This window comes from Mchenga conophoros, linkage group LG18, assembly GCF_057382185.1.
Source record: "Mchenga conophoros isolate Kocher_MC1m ecotype Shallow Benthic linkage group LG18, M_conophoros_male_GT1.1, whole genome shotgun sequence".
In the NCBI taxonomy this organism is placed as follows: domain Eukaryota; kingdom Metazoa; phylum Chordata; class Actinopteri; order Cichliformes; family Cichlidae; genus Mchenga; species Mchenga conophoros.
In genome coordinates this window covers 27,725,165-27,739,623 of record NC_140543.1, presented here as the reverse complement: position 1 = coordinate 27,739,623, position 14,459 = coordinate 27,725,165, and the positions used below count along the sequence as shown (strand labels likewise).

The 14,459-nt window shown below is 39.3% G+C and overlaps 2 protein-coding genes across 2 annotated transcripts; one reads left to right on the top strand and one right to left on the bottom strand.

Annotated features, from left to right (window-relative positions):
- Window positions 1-24: 24 nt before the first annotated feature.
- On the top strand, window positions 25-7,679 carry yme1l1b (YME1-like 1b). The gene is made up of 18 exons (XM_085255009.1): window positions 25-295; window positions 818-952; window positions 1,066-1,243; window positions 1,878-1,970; window positions 2,424-2,533; window positions 2,904-3,054; window positions 3,136-3,219; window positions 3,478-3,651; window positions 3,738-3,890; window positions 4,026-4,158; window positions 4,362-4,424; window positions 4,603-4,715; window positions 4,802-4,957; window positions 5,073-5,224; window positions 5,337-5,463; window positions 5,616-5,689; window positions 5,782-5,868; window positions 5,979-7,679. Exons 1-18 carry the CDS (start codon window positions 263-265, stop codon window positions 6,120-6,122), a joined length of 2,160 nt encoding a protein of 719 aa, XP_085111135.1. The 5' UTR covers window positions 25-262; the 3' UTR covers window positions 6,123-7,679.
- An 810-nt stretch (window positions 7,680-8,489) lies between these two features.
- ptchd3b (patched domain containing 3b) lies at window positions 8,490-11,549 on the bottom strand. The gene is made up of 4 exons (XM_085253221.1): window positions 10,833-11,549; window positions 10,628-10,749; window positions 10,391-10,536; window positions 8,490-10,064 (listed from the first exon to the last, which is right to left on the bottom strand). The coding sequence occupies exons 1-4, from the start codon at window positions 11,547-11,549 to the stop codon at window positions 8,536-8,538; spliced, it is 2,514 nt and encodes an 837-aa protein (XP_085109347.1). The 3' UTR covers window positions 8,490-8,535.
- Between the last annotated feature and the right edge of the window lie 2,910 nt (window positions 11,550-14,459).

The following is a 14,459-nucleotide window of genomic DNA, read 5'->3' as shown; positions in this document are numbered from 1 at the left end:
ATGCTTGATTCATTTCCATCTCAAGATTGGGCAAAACAATGTGGACATTTCTTTAAAAATAAATAAATAGGTACTTTAGCGTGACCACAAAAGGGAGTCAAATTTCGACCGGGATACAAAATTTGTCACAACATGGCGGAGGTCATATCCGGGTTATTTTCTGCTGTCACTTCTTGCCGCAAACACGGACCTTTAACTCTCAGGGACAGTCATATAACTTGCATATAGCTTAACTGGGGTCTTGCACAGGTGACAATTAAATATGTTTTCCTTGTCAACGACGGTCCAGCCTCAGGTAAGAAAGCAGGATAAGTTAGCTCAAGCTAATAGTAGCGCTCTTGTTCTTTTGGTTCACTTGAACGTGCTAGTAAGCTAGCTTAACCTTAGCATGTTTGTATGACTCCCCCTGCTGTCTTTCGTTGTAGTTTATTTTGAACTGTGCATTTACATCGGTGGACAAGTTGCCACACCAGTTATCTGCTGTTTTCCCGTAGTTAAAGTAAAATAAGCAACGTGGGTCGTTGAGAGAAGTTTTGGCTAGCGCGTTAATGATAGTTTCCCAGTCTCCGCTGTGTCCTTAGTTGTGTGTCAAATAGTAAACTGCGTCATTGAGCGATTGTCATTAATTAATCTGTCAATCGCCTATATGTAGCTATGTTTGTGTTTGTTTATGCCATCCAACTTTGCAACACCGGCTAGTTAACGTAATCTGTCTACATCGTCACCAGTCTCAATATGAGCAGCCTTCAGCTTGTAAGTGTATCTTTTGATATTCACAACGTGCTAGTCATTCACCAACTGATTGCAATGACCACAGGTGACTGTACCCCTGAGTCACCTCATCAACGTCCTCCACTCTCTGAAAAGCTCAGTGGGGAGCAGCAGCAGTGCCTCCTGCAAATCAAGAAAACATAAGGAGCGTGCTGCAGACCCAGAACTACACTGTGCCGAGGTACTCGCTGTACAAGTGCATATCCTGACACTTGCTTTAATGTTCTGAGCAATAACGAAAACATTGCATGCTCAATGTTATTAAAAAAAGCTATGTACTTTGTTTGTTTACAGTCTGTGTGGAATTTACGGGAGCTGGGTTTATCAGATCTGGGAACGCAGCAGCTGGATGAGCTGGTGACTCGTGTGTTGCCACACTTGAGCCCACAGGAAGCACCACTTGCATTTAGTGGTCAGACGGCCTGGAGGACCTCGCATCTCTCCACACATTCCTTTTTCCACAATAAGCATGGTGAGGAAGATGTATCTCAATATATCTCTATCTCACATCAGATTGATTAGTGTAGCTACTAAATGATTGTCACACAGGCCGACAAACCAGTTAGCAACCCTATTGCAATTTCAGGTTGCGAGGGAAAAATGTACTTTCCCCTGGTGAAATCGGTTGCATCAGAAACCTTCATGCTTGGGTTTCTAGCAGATTGGTGCCATCACTTTTAGTTCATCTTCCAGGCAAACTTTGAGCAACTGTGCAGCCTGTTAGTGACCGAAGCAGTCAAAAGAACCTTTTTCGTGCAGCACCATATATGTCTTTGCAACCAATTTCCCGCCCATCAATCTCCAGCAACCACTTGCCAGCCAAACATGGAATGCATTTTTTCCCCCTTGCTTAAAGGAAGTGAGCCTCTGTGGTTACAGGTTTCTCACTGACTGGTCTCTAAGCCTGGTGACTGCCAGCAACCACTTGCAACATTTTGATGAATGCACACTTTTCTCTTATGACCAGTAGTTGCCAAATGACTGCCAGCTGGTCTCTAAGCTTGTGTGACTGAGGCCTTAATGAGACAGTAAGGCATCTGCTGCCAGTTTGCCCTGCAGTTACCTCATGATTTAAACGACACTTATACTTTGTTCTCTCTCCCCAGGCTTCTCATGGAGTCGCGTGCCGACACCGGTGTTTTCAAGGCTGCACCCTTCACCACTTCAGTCTGTCTGTACAGATCTCCAGTACCGGCCAGGTAACCATGGATTACAAAGTAGTTCAATAATTTTATGAAAGACTCTAACTTCATATTGAGTTACAACAAATAAATGATCTGAGTTGGTTTGTATGTTTATGTGAAAGCAAGACAGGCTGACATTACTGACAGGGTCATTGCAAGCATATCTTACATTTGCGTTGTACTTCTAGCTGTAACAACATATACATTTACACTCACTGACCAATTTATTAGATACACTTGTGAAACGTCTATACAAGCTCTCCTGCTGGAACTTTTTAAACGTTTATTTGAAATTGTTATAAAGGCGTTAATTCTAAGTGATGTTTATGGCTGAGCTCAGATCTATAAGTATTTCCTGTATTTTGTTCATCCCATTGACATAACTGATAAGAGCTATTTTACTGGACTCTGTTTTTGATAAAGTTGCTGATGACTTTACTATGTTTATGTCTGCATGATTTATTTCAGCGTTGGTTCAGACCAGAGGTTTTAAAACTTTAAGGAGCAAAACAAGACGACTGCAGTCAGCTTTCGAACGGCCTGCCGACTCTGAAGGGTTCACGCCATCTTTTATGAAGGTACATGTTTATTCACAAGGTTGGCATGTATTGCCAAATCCTTATGTTATGGACGTGTATAACATTTTTAATACTTTCTGTCATCAATGTGCATGATAAAATGCACAGCGAGTATGAAAAACAGCCTGCCTTTTACAGTCACAAAACTTGAGGAATGTGTGACAGCTTATATCTGTTTAGTCTGTGACACCTGCAGACTTGTAATTTAACTTGATGACCAAAGAAATATTTTTTTATATATATATTAGAAAGAGGTTTGCTGATCTTGTCCCTGTAGTTGTAAAACCTGTGGCTCTGGTGGTTCTTGCAAGAGTAACAGTGATGCAGGCTTTTAGATTGCAGTACTGACCGGACTTGCTTTGGACTGCAGGGGTTTCTCACACGTGACAAGGGGATAGAAGTTGAAAGTCTAGACAGCATGGTGAAGAACAAGAACATACCTGATGGACAGCAGGATGCGTTCAAGAGGGGCTTCGCTGAGGGTTTCCTGAAAGCTCAAGCCCTGACACAGCGAACTCAAGGCAAGTTTCAGTACAAACACACCTAGACTCGGTATCATTATACAGAATTAAACTGTGCTGATGTTCTTGTTTGACCGTCAGACTCACTTAGGAGGACTCGTCTAATCCTGCTGGTGCTGCTTCTCGTTGGGCTGTATGGCATCTCGAAGACACCTTTCATATCGGGTAAAGGCCCCCTTTCCCTCCAAACACTGGATCTTAGTTTCAAAATAATTTGCCTCCAAAGTACTAATATTTTAATAATCAGTTAAAATATTAACAGTAGAGCTAAACACTTGCAAGCTAAGCAAGCTTGTTCCAACTAAACCATTTGCAGTGGTGCTGCTGTGTGATGTGGCTAACATGTAATGTGTTTGTCTGTGTGAGTTGATTAACCATGACATGCCGCATGATTTCGAACTTTAATCTAATCATTTTGGACAGTGCGGTTCCGAACCACATCAGGCCTGGACTCAGCCGTGGACCCTGTGCAGATGAAAAATGTGACATTTGAGCATGTGAAAGGGGTCGAAGAAGCTAAGAATGAGCTGCAGGAAGTGGTGGAGTTCCTTAAAAACCCACAAAAGTTCACAGCTTTGGGAGGAAAGCTGCCTAAAGGTGGGTTATTTTTCACAGTGGCACATTCACAGTGACCTCTGGCATTACTCTTTCAAAACTCATTTTCTCCTCTCTCTTTAATTTAGGAGTTTTACTTGTGGGCCCTCCAGGGACTGGAAAGACCCTGCTGGCCAGAGCAGTGGCAGGAGAGGCAGACGTACCGTTTTATTATGCCTCCGGCTCAGAGTTTGACGAAATGTTCGTTGGAGTGGGAGCGAGTCGCATCAGGAATCTCTTCAGTGCGTTTATTAAAAAAAAAAAAAAAAAAAAAAGTTATTAGCATCCTTTTTTTTTTTTTTTTTTTGTATTAGTTAATTTAGAGTTTAAAGTTGATTGCTTGATATGTTTGTTTTTGGGTGACTGCTTTTCTTAAGGGGAGGCCAAAGCCAACGCTCCCTGTGTGATTTTCATCGATGAACTGGACAGCGTGGGTGGGAAAAGGATAGAATCTCCTATGCACCCTTACTCCAGACAGACGATCAACCAGCTTCTTGCTGAGATGGATGGGTAATCTGTAAAATCAAAACTCACATTTATGAATGTTCAGGAAGCAAGTCGGCTAAAATGATTTCTCAAAAAGCTAAATGTTGTGTGTTATTACAAACAGAATGATAGATTTTGTGATTGGTTTGGGTGGCATAATGATGGTACTGTATATTTTTTGAGGTTTAAATGAGAGTCATTTAAATTTTTGAAATCTTAATTTGTAGGTTTAAACCAAATGAAGGGGTGATCATCATCGGGGCAACCAACTTCCCGGAGGCTTTAGATAAGTATGTTTTGCCTCTTATTCCCAGCGAAAATATCACTGCTCACATTTTAGAAATGTCAAAGTTTACAGTCTTCATTCTATCAGTTGTAATTGGCAATACAAACAAAAAAGAGCTAAACCCTCCGGGCTGTGTTTCAAGTTATATGCTTGCACTTTATCATCTCTTTTTACCCTTGCAGTGCCCTGATTCGCCCAGGGCGTTTTGACATGCAAGTGACTGTGCCCAAACCAGATGTGAAAGGACGCACAGAAATTCTCAACTGGTACCTAAAGAAGATCAAAGTGGATCCAAGTGAGAAATTAGAATCTGCTAATGAGGAATAGGTTCATTATAATGCCCTTTCATAACCACATGGATGTTGTTTGTTATTTCTGCAGCTATCGAGGCCAATATTATTGCCCGAGGCACCGTGGGCTTCTCTGGTGCTGACCTTGAAAATCTGGTGAACCAGGCAGCCCTAAAGGCAGCGGTTGATGGCAAAGACATGGTCACTATGAAGGAGCTGGAGTTTGCTAAAGACAAAATCCTCATGGGTGAGTGATAGTTTGGTGTAAAGATGTACAACACCGCGAAAGTCACCGCGAAAGTCAGATGATCCCCTTTGAACAAGCACTGTGAACAGTGGTCTTTTCTTTGTTTTTCCTCAAGGCCCAGAGAGAAGGAGTGCAGAGATAGATGATAAGAACAAGCGCATCACGGCGTACCACGAATCAGGCCATGCAATTGTAGCTTTCTATACCAAAGATGCGATGCCAATCAACAAGGCTACCATCATGCCCAGAGGCCCCAGTCTGGGACATGTAAGGAAAGCTGGAGCTGGTTCATACTCTCACTACATAACTTTAAACTTGAATGCCTGGTTAAAACTTTATCTTCTACATCCTCAACTTCACCTTCAATGCTTCTTTGAAGGTCTCCATGCTTCCAGAGAATGACAGGTGGAGCGAGACTCGCTCTCAACTTCTGGCCCAGATGGATGTCAGCATGGGCGGCCGTGTAGCTGAGGAAATCATATTTGGCCATGATTACATCACAACTGGTAAGAAAATGTCCTTGAAGTGACCAGAGAGTGAGTGAACTGGGAGGGTAGATTGTACAAACACACTGATTCTTAGGTGAAGAAAGTTGCAGGATAAGGTGGAATTAATGATTTATGATGTAGGATTGAATGAGTCATTTCTTGTTCTTCAGGAGCATCAAGCGACTTTGATAGTGCCACCAGGATTGCTAAGATGATGGTAACCAGATATGGAATGTGTGAAAAGGTATATTTGCTTAAAAGCAGCACAAAGTGAAAGACTTTATGTCCTTACATTCATTTTTTTTCAAGCATCCCCTTTGCCTGTGTGTCTCTTAGCTGGGTATAATGACCTACACTGATCTGGCAGCACAAAGCCCAGAGACACAAGCAGCTGTGGAGCAAGAAATCAGAGTGTTACTCAAGGTCTGTGTGATCTGTTATATAATGTTAAAAACTAACTCAGCTCCTGTTCTTTAAAAAGAAAATTACATTTTGTTTATGTTCTCTGACATCTTTTCTCTTGCTCTCTCCAGGAGTCATATGAGCGTGCCAAAGCCCTGCTGAAGTCTCATGCTAAAGAGCACAAGAACCTGGCAGATGCTCTGCTCATGTACGAGACACTAGATGCCAAAGAGATTCAGCTGGTCCTGGAGGGCAAAACCCTGGAGACCAGATGAACCCTGAGAGGACCCAAATATCTCTGGGCACAGGCAGAGGAGGAGGTAGATTTTAAGAGGTCAACTGATAGAAAAAGGAAGGATGGACTCAGAGGCCTGCATTTATAATGTCACTTTACAAGTGTTCCTGTGGGGAAAATCCCATCCCTTCATGCTGTCTCACCTTCACAGAATCCCATCACTATCCCCAGATAAGTAGTGCTGTTATTTAAAGCATAAACATGAGTGCCCCGTGTTCACATGTAAGCAGCAGTACTGGCTCACTGTATGGGATTAAAGGTTGAATGACTAAATGTTTAATATTAAAAATTTTGCTCAGGTCATTATATTGCTTGGTGGGAGGAAACAAAACATGAATGTAAATATATACTGCTAACATAACAGCATCTGAATTTCTTTTAGGGTTCTTCATAACTCAGCTGTATCACCATATTAATCTTTAGCCAGACAGATTCACTTCTGGTCAATTGGATACGCCACATATATTATCAACCCAAAGAGGTCATTGTTGATACAGCGTCCAGAATATATGTGAATCTCTACTCATGTTTCAGTTCTCTTCATGTGTTTGTGTTCATATCTGATATTTGTGAGGTGTGTTTCCAGTGTATCTTACTCCCCTGCTGCTTTCTTTTGAAGGTTACTATATAATTTTTTTTCTTCCGAAGTAGGATAAAGTTGAACTACAATGGCTCAGCACCTTGGCTAAGCGTGGATATTTAAAATGTTCGTGTGCACTCTTTGTGCCCTTTTCTTTCAAGCGTACAAATGGAAGAAAAACTGCCCCTCAGCTTCAGAAAAGCACGTGACGTAAAGTGGCTGTGTTTGGCGTAGCAATACAGCTTTGGGATCGGAAGGCTTTTAGTTCTGAAATAAAAATAATGCCATAATTTAATTAAAGTTTGAGATTGGCTTTTGGAAGCCTCATCAGTGACATAGTAGTTTTTCTTGTACATGCAAATTGTGAAATAAAGACTCTGCAGTTATTCTGAGAAGCTAAAAGGCCAGCTGTCAGTATTGTGCTTCAGTCCCCGTTCTCATCGCTTAACTGTCGAAAGGCTTCTAGCCCGTGTCTGGTCCTGCATACTGGACTGCTTAGTAAACAAATCTCCATTGCACAGTGGACAAACAATGCTAAATGTTTTGTGGTACTTTTCTCCAGGTGTGAAAGAAGATGTGAGGGGAAAATGAATTTCATTTAATTGTAAGATGACTCCAAATCAAACACTTACCAGCACAGATTGTCTGTACAAATCTACGTCAAAGCAGTGAATGTCTTTCTCCAAATGTGTATGTAATCCATATTTAGAACGCTGATTTCAACATGTTGTGCATCTTGATGTTTGATTTTTATTTTTTTTTCCAGTTTGCCACAGTATATTCTGTTTGTTCGCCTTTTAGTGAGTAACTTATCTGTGTATATATAAGGGGTGTAAGGGGAACATTGTATATAGATGTATAGTGAAGCTTTTATGCTGTGTACACTGAATGGCTCTCTGCTGTACATCTCTCCTCAGTGTAAAGGAAAAGGAACCCAAATAAAGACTTAAGTGTGTACAGGTGACTTTATTTATTTTAAAATGCACATAAAACAACACTACATATACATCCTTGTAATAAGTGACACAACTAAACACCCCCCAAAATCTCAGCAATTATTAAATCTTTATTCAGTTCAATTCAAATCTGTTTATTATTTATGTTGCACCAGGTCATGACCTCAGTTGCCTCAAGGTGTTTTGTATTGTTAGATAAAGAGCCTAAAATATTAGAGATGAACAAATATAGATATATATATGATATATATATATGATATATAGATATATAGAGATATATATATATAGATACTTTCAGTGTGTTTTCACACACTGAAAGTATCTTAGCATGAGCGCACAGGTTTGCTATATTTTAAACAATAGTCCTTTTTTTTTTTTTTTTTTTTACATGATATATAGATATAGATATATATATAGATAGATATATATAGATATATATATATAGATAGATATATATAGATATATATATAGATATAGATATATATAGATATAGATAGATATATATAGATATATATATAGATATAGATATATATAGATATATATATAGATATAGATATATATAGATATAGATAGATATATATATATATATATATAGATATAGATAGATAGATATATATATATATATAGATATAGATAGATATATATATATATATATAGATATAGATAGATATATATATATATATATAGATATAGATAGATATATATATATATATATATATAGATATATATAGATATAGATATATATATATATATAGATATATATATATATATATATAAGTTAAAGGCATGGCATCCACAGTTTTAGCGTGAGTGTAATTGAAATGTCAAATCTGCAGATGGACGCACTGGGCATCAGCTCAACGTGACTTGCTACAGGCCCCAAACAACGTGAGAAACACTGGAATAAATGTCAAGCCGTGGAACAGTCCAAACACAATGACAAGAAACACGATTTTGAAAAATGTCCGGAATATGTAACTCCCAGACACGCTCAACACCACCACACCTAAGATAGTGGACAGTGCTCCCTGCAGTACTGGGTAACCCAAAATCGCCAAAGCCTCAATAGCTTTCTCATTGGCGTCACTTTTGGGACTCGAAACAAAAGAGTAGCAAATGTGCGCCGAGAAATCTGCCGAGAAATCTACCGAGAAACCGATGCACATGACCAGATTGATCATGGAGATGGAATCCAGATTGACGCCCCAGAGGGACATGAATCCCGTCACGCCGGTGATGACTGAAACAATTGCAAACACTACACAAAGTGAGCAGAGAGGATCGGGTATGAGTACGAGAGAGATTGCAAGCATTACGATCACAGCGGTGAGCATGGTTTGGATGGTGTTATTTAAAATGACAGTGTACTGGTCAAAGTAGATGAAAGAAGGGTGGTACACCAGGAGCTCCACTGAACATTCCTCTGCAGTTTTCCTGAGCTCCACCATCATATCTGCCATCGGTACGTTGTTTTTTGTCTGAAGGAAAAAGCGAGATGCCTGAATCTTATCGTCTGAAGTCCATTGGATGTCTTGTGTTAAGAATGGGTCAAAATTTAAGAAAGGTTTCAGGTTGTTTAGGAAATCCTCCTGGGAGCTTATGGGCTTATTATTGGCTTCTGCATAGTTTTCAAAGAAAATGAACCAAGCCATTGTGTTATTGACAAATTTCAGTGATTCAAAACTTGAAATACAAGAATTTAATTGCTTCCGTTGGTCTTTGTCCCAGTAGGGGAATTGCTGCTCTATTGCCACCATTGCACTGAAGCTATATTCATTGAAGTGCTCCTCTTCATGGTTGTAGTAATTGATAATGTAAGAATCATCCAAAGCCAGGTTCTTAGTATCAAGTCCTTCTTTTAAGATTACACAGCCATAGATACTAGCAGCTAAATAACCTGCATAAAGGACAAACACAAAGACTTTTGTCACTTTGTGGGTCAGAAATGGACCGTAGAACTTCTCAAAAAAAGAACTTATGGGCTCTGTTTCCTCTTTTTCAGTATCTTTGTTGTACCAACCCCCAGTACAGCACAACCAGAAGGCTTTTGATTTCCCTGGTGCATCACTTGGGACTTCGATGCAGGTGATCCAGTGCTTGTTCTCTGCTTCTCTCTGCCCATTTAAAGCCATGCATGCACCCAGGAAAGTCAGGCTGTAGAAGTAACAGAAGCAAAGACAAATTCCAGCATAGAGGCAGAAGGACTGGACTGAGCCAAAGGGTGTGATGCAGCCCAGGAAGAGAGCCAGCACATCGGTGAGGGTGGTAATGGTAATGGAGATGGCAGCATCTTTGTAGGTCTCACCCAGCCGTTTTGGCACGCTGTCCAGAACACGAGTCTGTTGCCAGCAGGAGATCATGATGAACATATCATCGATCCCAATACCTTTAGTGATAAAAGTCAGAGGGGGAATATTTTTAAAATACAAAATAAGACTTCAGGCTTAGAGTATTGGTGTGTGTTTGTGTGAGTGTCTACAAGGCTAGGGTTAGGGGAGATAGAGAGCACTAATGACAGGGTTACCATCAGCTGTAATGGTAGTTTCTTAGAAAACATTGAAATCAATCAACTGTAAGTGTTATTTTAAGAATGCAGGTCTTGTTGACAATCGCTGCTGTGAAAATCTTGCTAAAGCTTTTTCTGGCATAACATTTTCTACAAACTGCTGCCTTAACTGAACACTTTGACCTGAATGTTTAACAGAGCCTCACCTAGAATCATGAAGGGACAGGAGGCAGCTGTCATTACAAAAGGCTGGCCCACCAACAAGAGCAAACCAAAACCACTCACGACCGCTAGACTTGTAGAGAGAACGCCGCAGAACCCCACCCACACCTTCGTCCTCACATTATCCAACCTGAAAAAACAAACTCATATTTTATTTTATCTTTAAAGTAATTTGTCAAATATACATTCAATGACAGGCTTGGCTGTTATGTTTTTCTGACCTCCAGCAAGTTATGATGGAAAATGTGATGGCAATAGAGTAGGTGATGGAAAATAAAGAGATGACAGAATCTGGAGATTTCTCAAATTCCCACTGCATTGACATTGAGGTGGAGTATGATACCTAGAAGATTGGAAAAAGAATGAGCAGGAACAATCTCACCAAGTGGGAGGATAATAACTTAAACACAAAATGTGAGTTCTTACCTGGAGGGAAGGTGAGGAGCTATTTGACACCAAACTAATGAAGCTTTCCAACCAAAGGTCATTTTTTGTTTTGTTGCCCTCTTTTAAATAGTAATAGAGTTGTATAGCTTTAGCGCTTTCAACAACTGAAGTGTCTCCTTGAGTCACACCCCCCAGACTTGTATACAACGGCAAATTTGTGTTACCATTGTGATACCACGGGAATGTCAGTGTGACAGCTTTTATATTTTCGGCATTGTATTGAATGATATCTAGAATGATGTTTGAAATGCAGTTTTTCATCACCTTAGCACAGATGCCCTTATATTTAAATGATTCCTTGTCAAATTCTACCAACATGTTCTTGATTTTAGAGTCCAACATGAGGATTTCTTCAAGCATTTTAACAGTCAGAATATTAGTCTCGCTTGTAGCTATGAGAGTGGCATAGTTTCCATCTGTGGTCTGCCGCAAACTTGAAAACATGGAATCATCTTCTGGAAACATTTCACTGAAGTACTTCCTCTCTGTCTTGGCCAGTCCATTAAAAGGTGTAAACTCCTCTTCAATATTGTTGGAGATTCTGTCCTGAGTAAAATAAAACCCGCTTCCCAGAGCTGCAGAGACAATAAGGGGGGCAATGAGGAACCACCAGGGATTGGATCCAACAGATTTACCCATCTTCTTAAAGAGGCTCTGAAGGGGCTTTTCTATGCAATCCATGCGACATCTGGCCATAGCTGCAAAACCTGGCTCCTTTGACAGGATGATAGAAGCTCAAAAATATGTTTTGTGGATATAAATCGGTTGCTCCTTTGTTTTCAGAAATGTTCAAACTATTGTCACAGGCTGCTGTCAGAAGCATTTACTGTGCCGCACATTCCAAAAGAAACTGCAACAAAGAACATGGAGCCCATGTTCTTTGTTGCAGCAAAGAACATGGAGCCCATGTTCTTTGTTGCAGTTTCTTTTCAGCAGATGTGGTTTGAGGAAAGGCTCACTCAGTGAGCTTGTTCAGGAAGAGTCGCTTTCATACGGTTCATTGGTTCTATCTCACTCTTTGCTAGAGTTTCTTGTTGCTTAATCCTGTTGTATCACAAAAAAAATCATCTTTGGAATCTGTAAAAAAAGCAAAACACTTCAAAAAAAATAAAAATAAACGGAGAAGAGCAAATTTCAACTAAAAAGATTTCCCAGAGTGTGATTAAAAAGAAGATGCACTAACAGCAGACCAAAAAAACAGATGAGCTCTCCTGAGCGCTCAACACCACCACACCTCCTGAGCACTCATTTATATAGAGTGGGGAACTGCTGCCTCCTCCTTTTGGTTATACTATAACCATCTTGGCATCATTTTTTATTTCAATTTCATGACACTATTACAATCCATTTGTAACTTTCTGAATCCAATATTTCTAAATACATGCTTACAGCATTTCTTTTTAAGTGCTCAAAACCACACATAAGCTAAATATGTTGGTAATAATATGTAGATCACAATGACCTCACTGAGTACTTGACGGTTTCCAGTATGTTAGTACAAAGTTCAGTGTGGTTATCAGTGCCAATGACAGGTTATGGACAATGAGGATATAAACAGATGGGAAAAAGACGCTCTTTCTCTTGTAATCTTATCAGTCAGATGACACACCTCATATAATTAACCCAGCAATGCAAATGCATCATACTCGATGCATGAGTTTTTCAGACTACTTTTAGTTTACCAGCACAGCTTAAAACAGTGTGATTTCTCTCCCCTCAAAACGCCTAAATAATTTGCACAAAAGCAAATATGATACAAATCCAAATTCATATATGTAAATTTATATTTAACACCTTTTTCATTTTCATTTTTCATTGGCCAGGTTCAAGAAACACCCTAGTTTTTTCTTTTTTCTTTTTAAAGACGAATTTTCTGACTATTTCACAGTTCAAGCATCACAGCGTTAACTGCGGCAAACGCAACCCGTTATTATTCCCCCACAACCCTCGGGCGATACCATGTCATGGTTCGGGTAACGTAAAGGTTACACAAAGGAGGGCCTTTTAGGATTGATGGAAGGAAGCCGATGCACAAAACAAAGACATGTTGTGCTCCATTATGTGACTCTTTATTTAGGCACTTGAAAGGTAACCCCACCTGAAGGCAGTCATTTCCTGTGGTTGTGGTTCCATGCACTAATTTCAGTTCAGCCTGAAGGGTAAGCTGGCCCATAGCAGAGCAAGAACATGTGTGTAAATACTAGAACTAACAAAATCAAACATTTAACTGTTAAGATCGGGAGAAATCCCAACAAACAGGAACAAAGATGCATTATTAAAAGCTTTTATTAATAGCTTGTAACAGAAATTAGTTTCCAATCTTTATGTTTAACTCACTTGTATTTGACACTAAATGCATTTGCCTTGATCAGCTTTTCAAATCCTGGTAGCATTTAGTTGGTTTTAGGGGATGCTCATTTATGTAAGTCATGAATAACTTGCATAGTGTAAACATATATTTGCATTTTCTTATTATTTCTGACCAAACACCAATTAAATGAAGTAACGTAGGTGAAACTCACTCTAGAAAAACTAGATTATTGCTTCTTCTCTGCACCACCCCTGCAAAAAATCTTGAGAACCCCTCATTTCTTTATATTTTAATTCAAAGGAGTTTTAAAGTGCTCTTGAGCAATAGTTCACCGGGATTTCTGAAGGTCTTTCAAATTGTTTATTGTTTGTTAAACGATATAACACTGGTCTATGGATCATAAACCTTTAAACCTTTAAAGGTCATAAAAAAGCATAAAACTAACTTAAGTAAGCAATTTTAAATTGTTTGTCTAGGCACTTTGTTATAAGCTGCCTGTCACAAAAGCCATGGGAACATCCACAAAATGAAGATAGCACAATTATGACAGACATTAAATATTATTTTGAAAACTCATGCAAAGACACCAGATAGGACTTGAGAGATGCATCCCACACTGCTAATGAAACGGTGTGGAATAAGTTTGACAGAGAGCAGAAGAAAAGGCAGCCAATATCCAAAGAAGAGCTTTGAATGTCCTCCAAGAAGCCTGGGGAACTATTCGACTACTTAAAGAAATGACAAGAGAGCTGCTTCACAGAGTTCAGGCTGTGTTGAATAATAAAGTTCAAGGTTATTGGAAACGTACAGACTCTGATTTTTCTTTATATTCTGTATTTCCTTTTTTTTTTTTTTAATTATATTTTTATTGAAAGAAAAAAAAAAGGGACTTATTACAATAAAGTGCATTGACATTGTTTAGTCGAGAAAAAAAAAGGAAAGGAAAAAAAAATAAAATTAACTCATTGGCTTGACAATGTGTTACATAATGCAGCATGTTTAACTTATTTACAAAAACTACATTAGGTACATATTATGAAGTTGAGGGTCAACCTAACATTGTACGATACATGGGAGATACACCAAAATACACCAATTCAGGGCTGGTCTTACCTAAATTCAGGGCGGATGGGGGACACAAAACTAATCCATTTATTCCATATTTTGTAAAATTTGTCTTTCCGAATTTTTAGAAGGAATGTCAATTTTTCCATTTTAAATATTTCGAAAACCACATTAAACCAATCCTCAAGTGTTGGCGGAGTTGGATTTAACCACTTTCTGGTTATTGATTT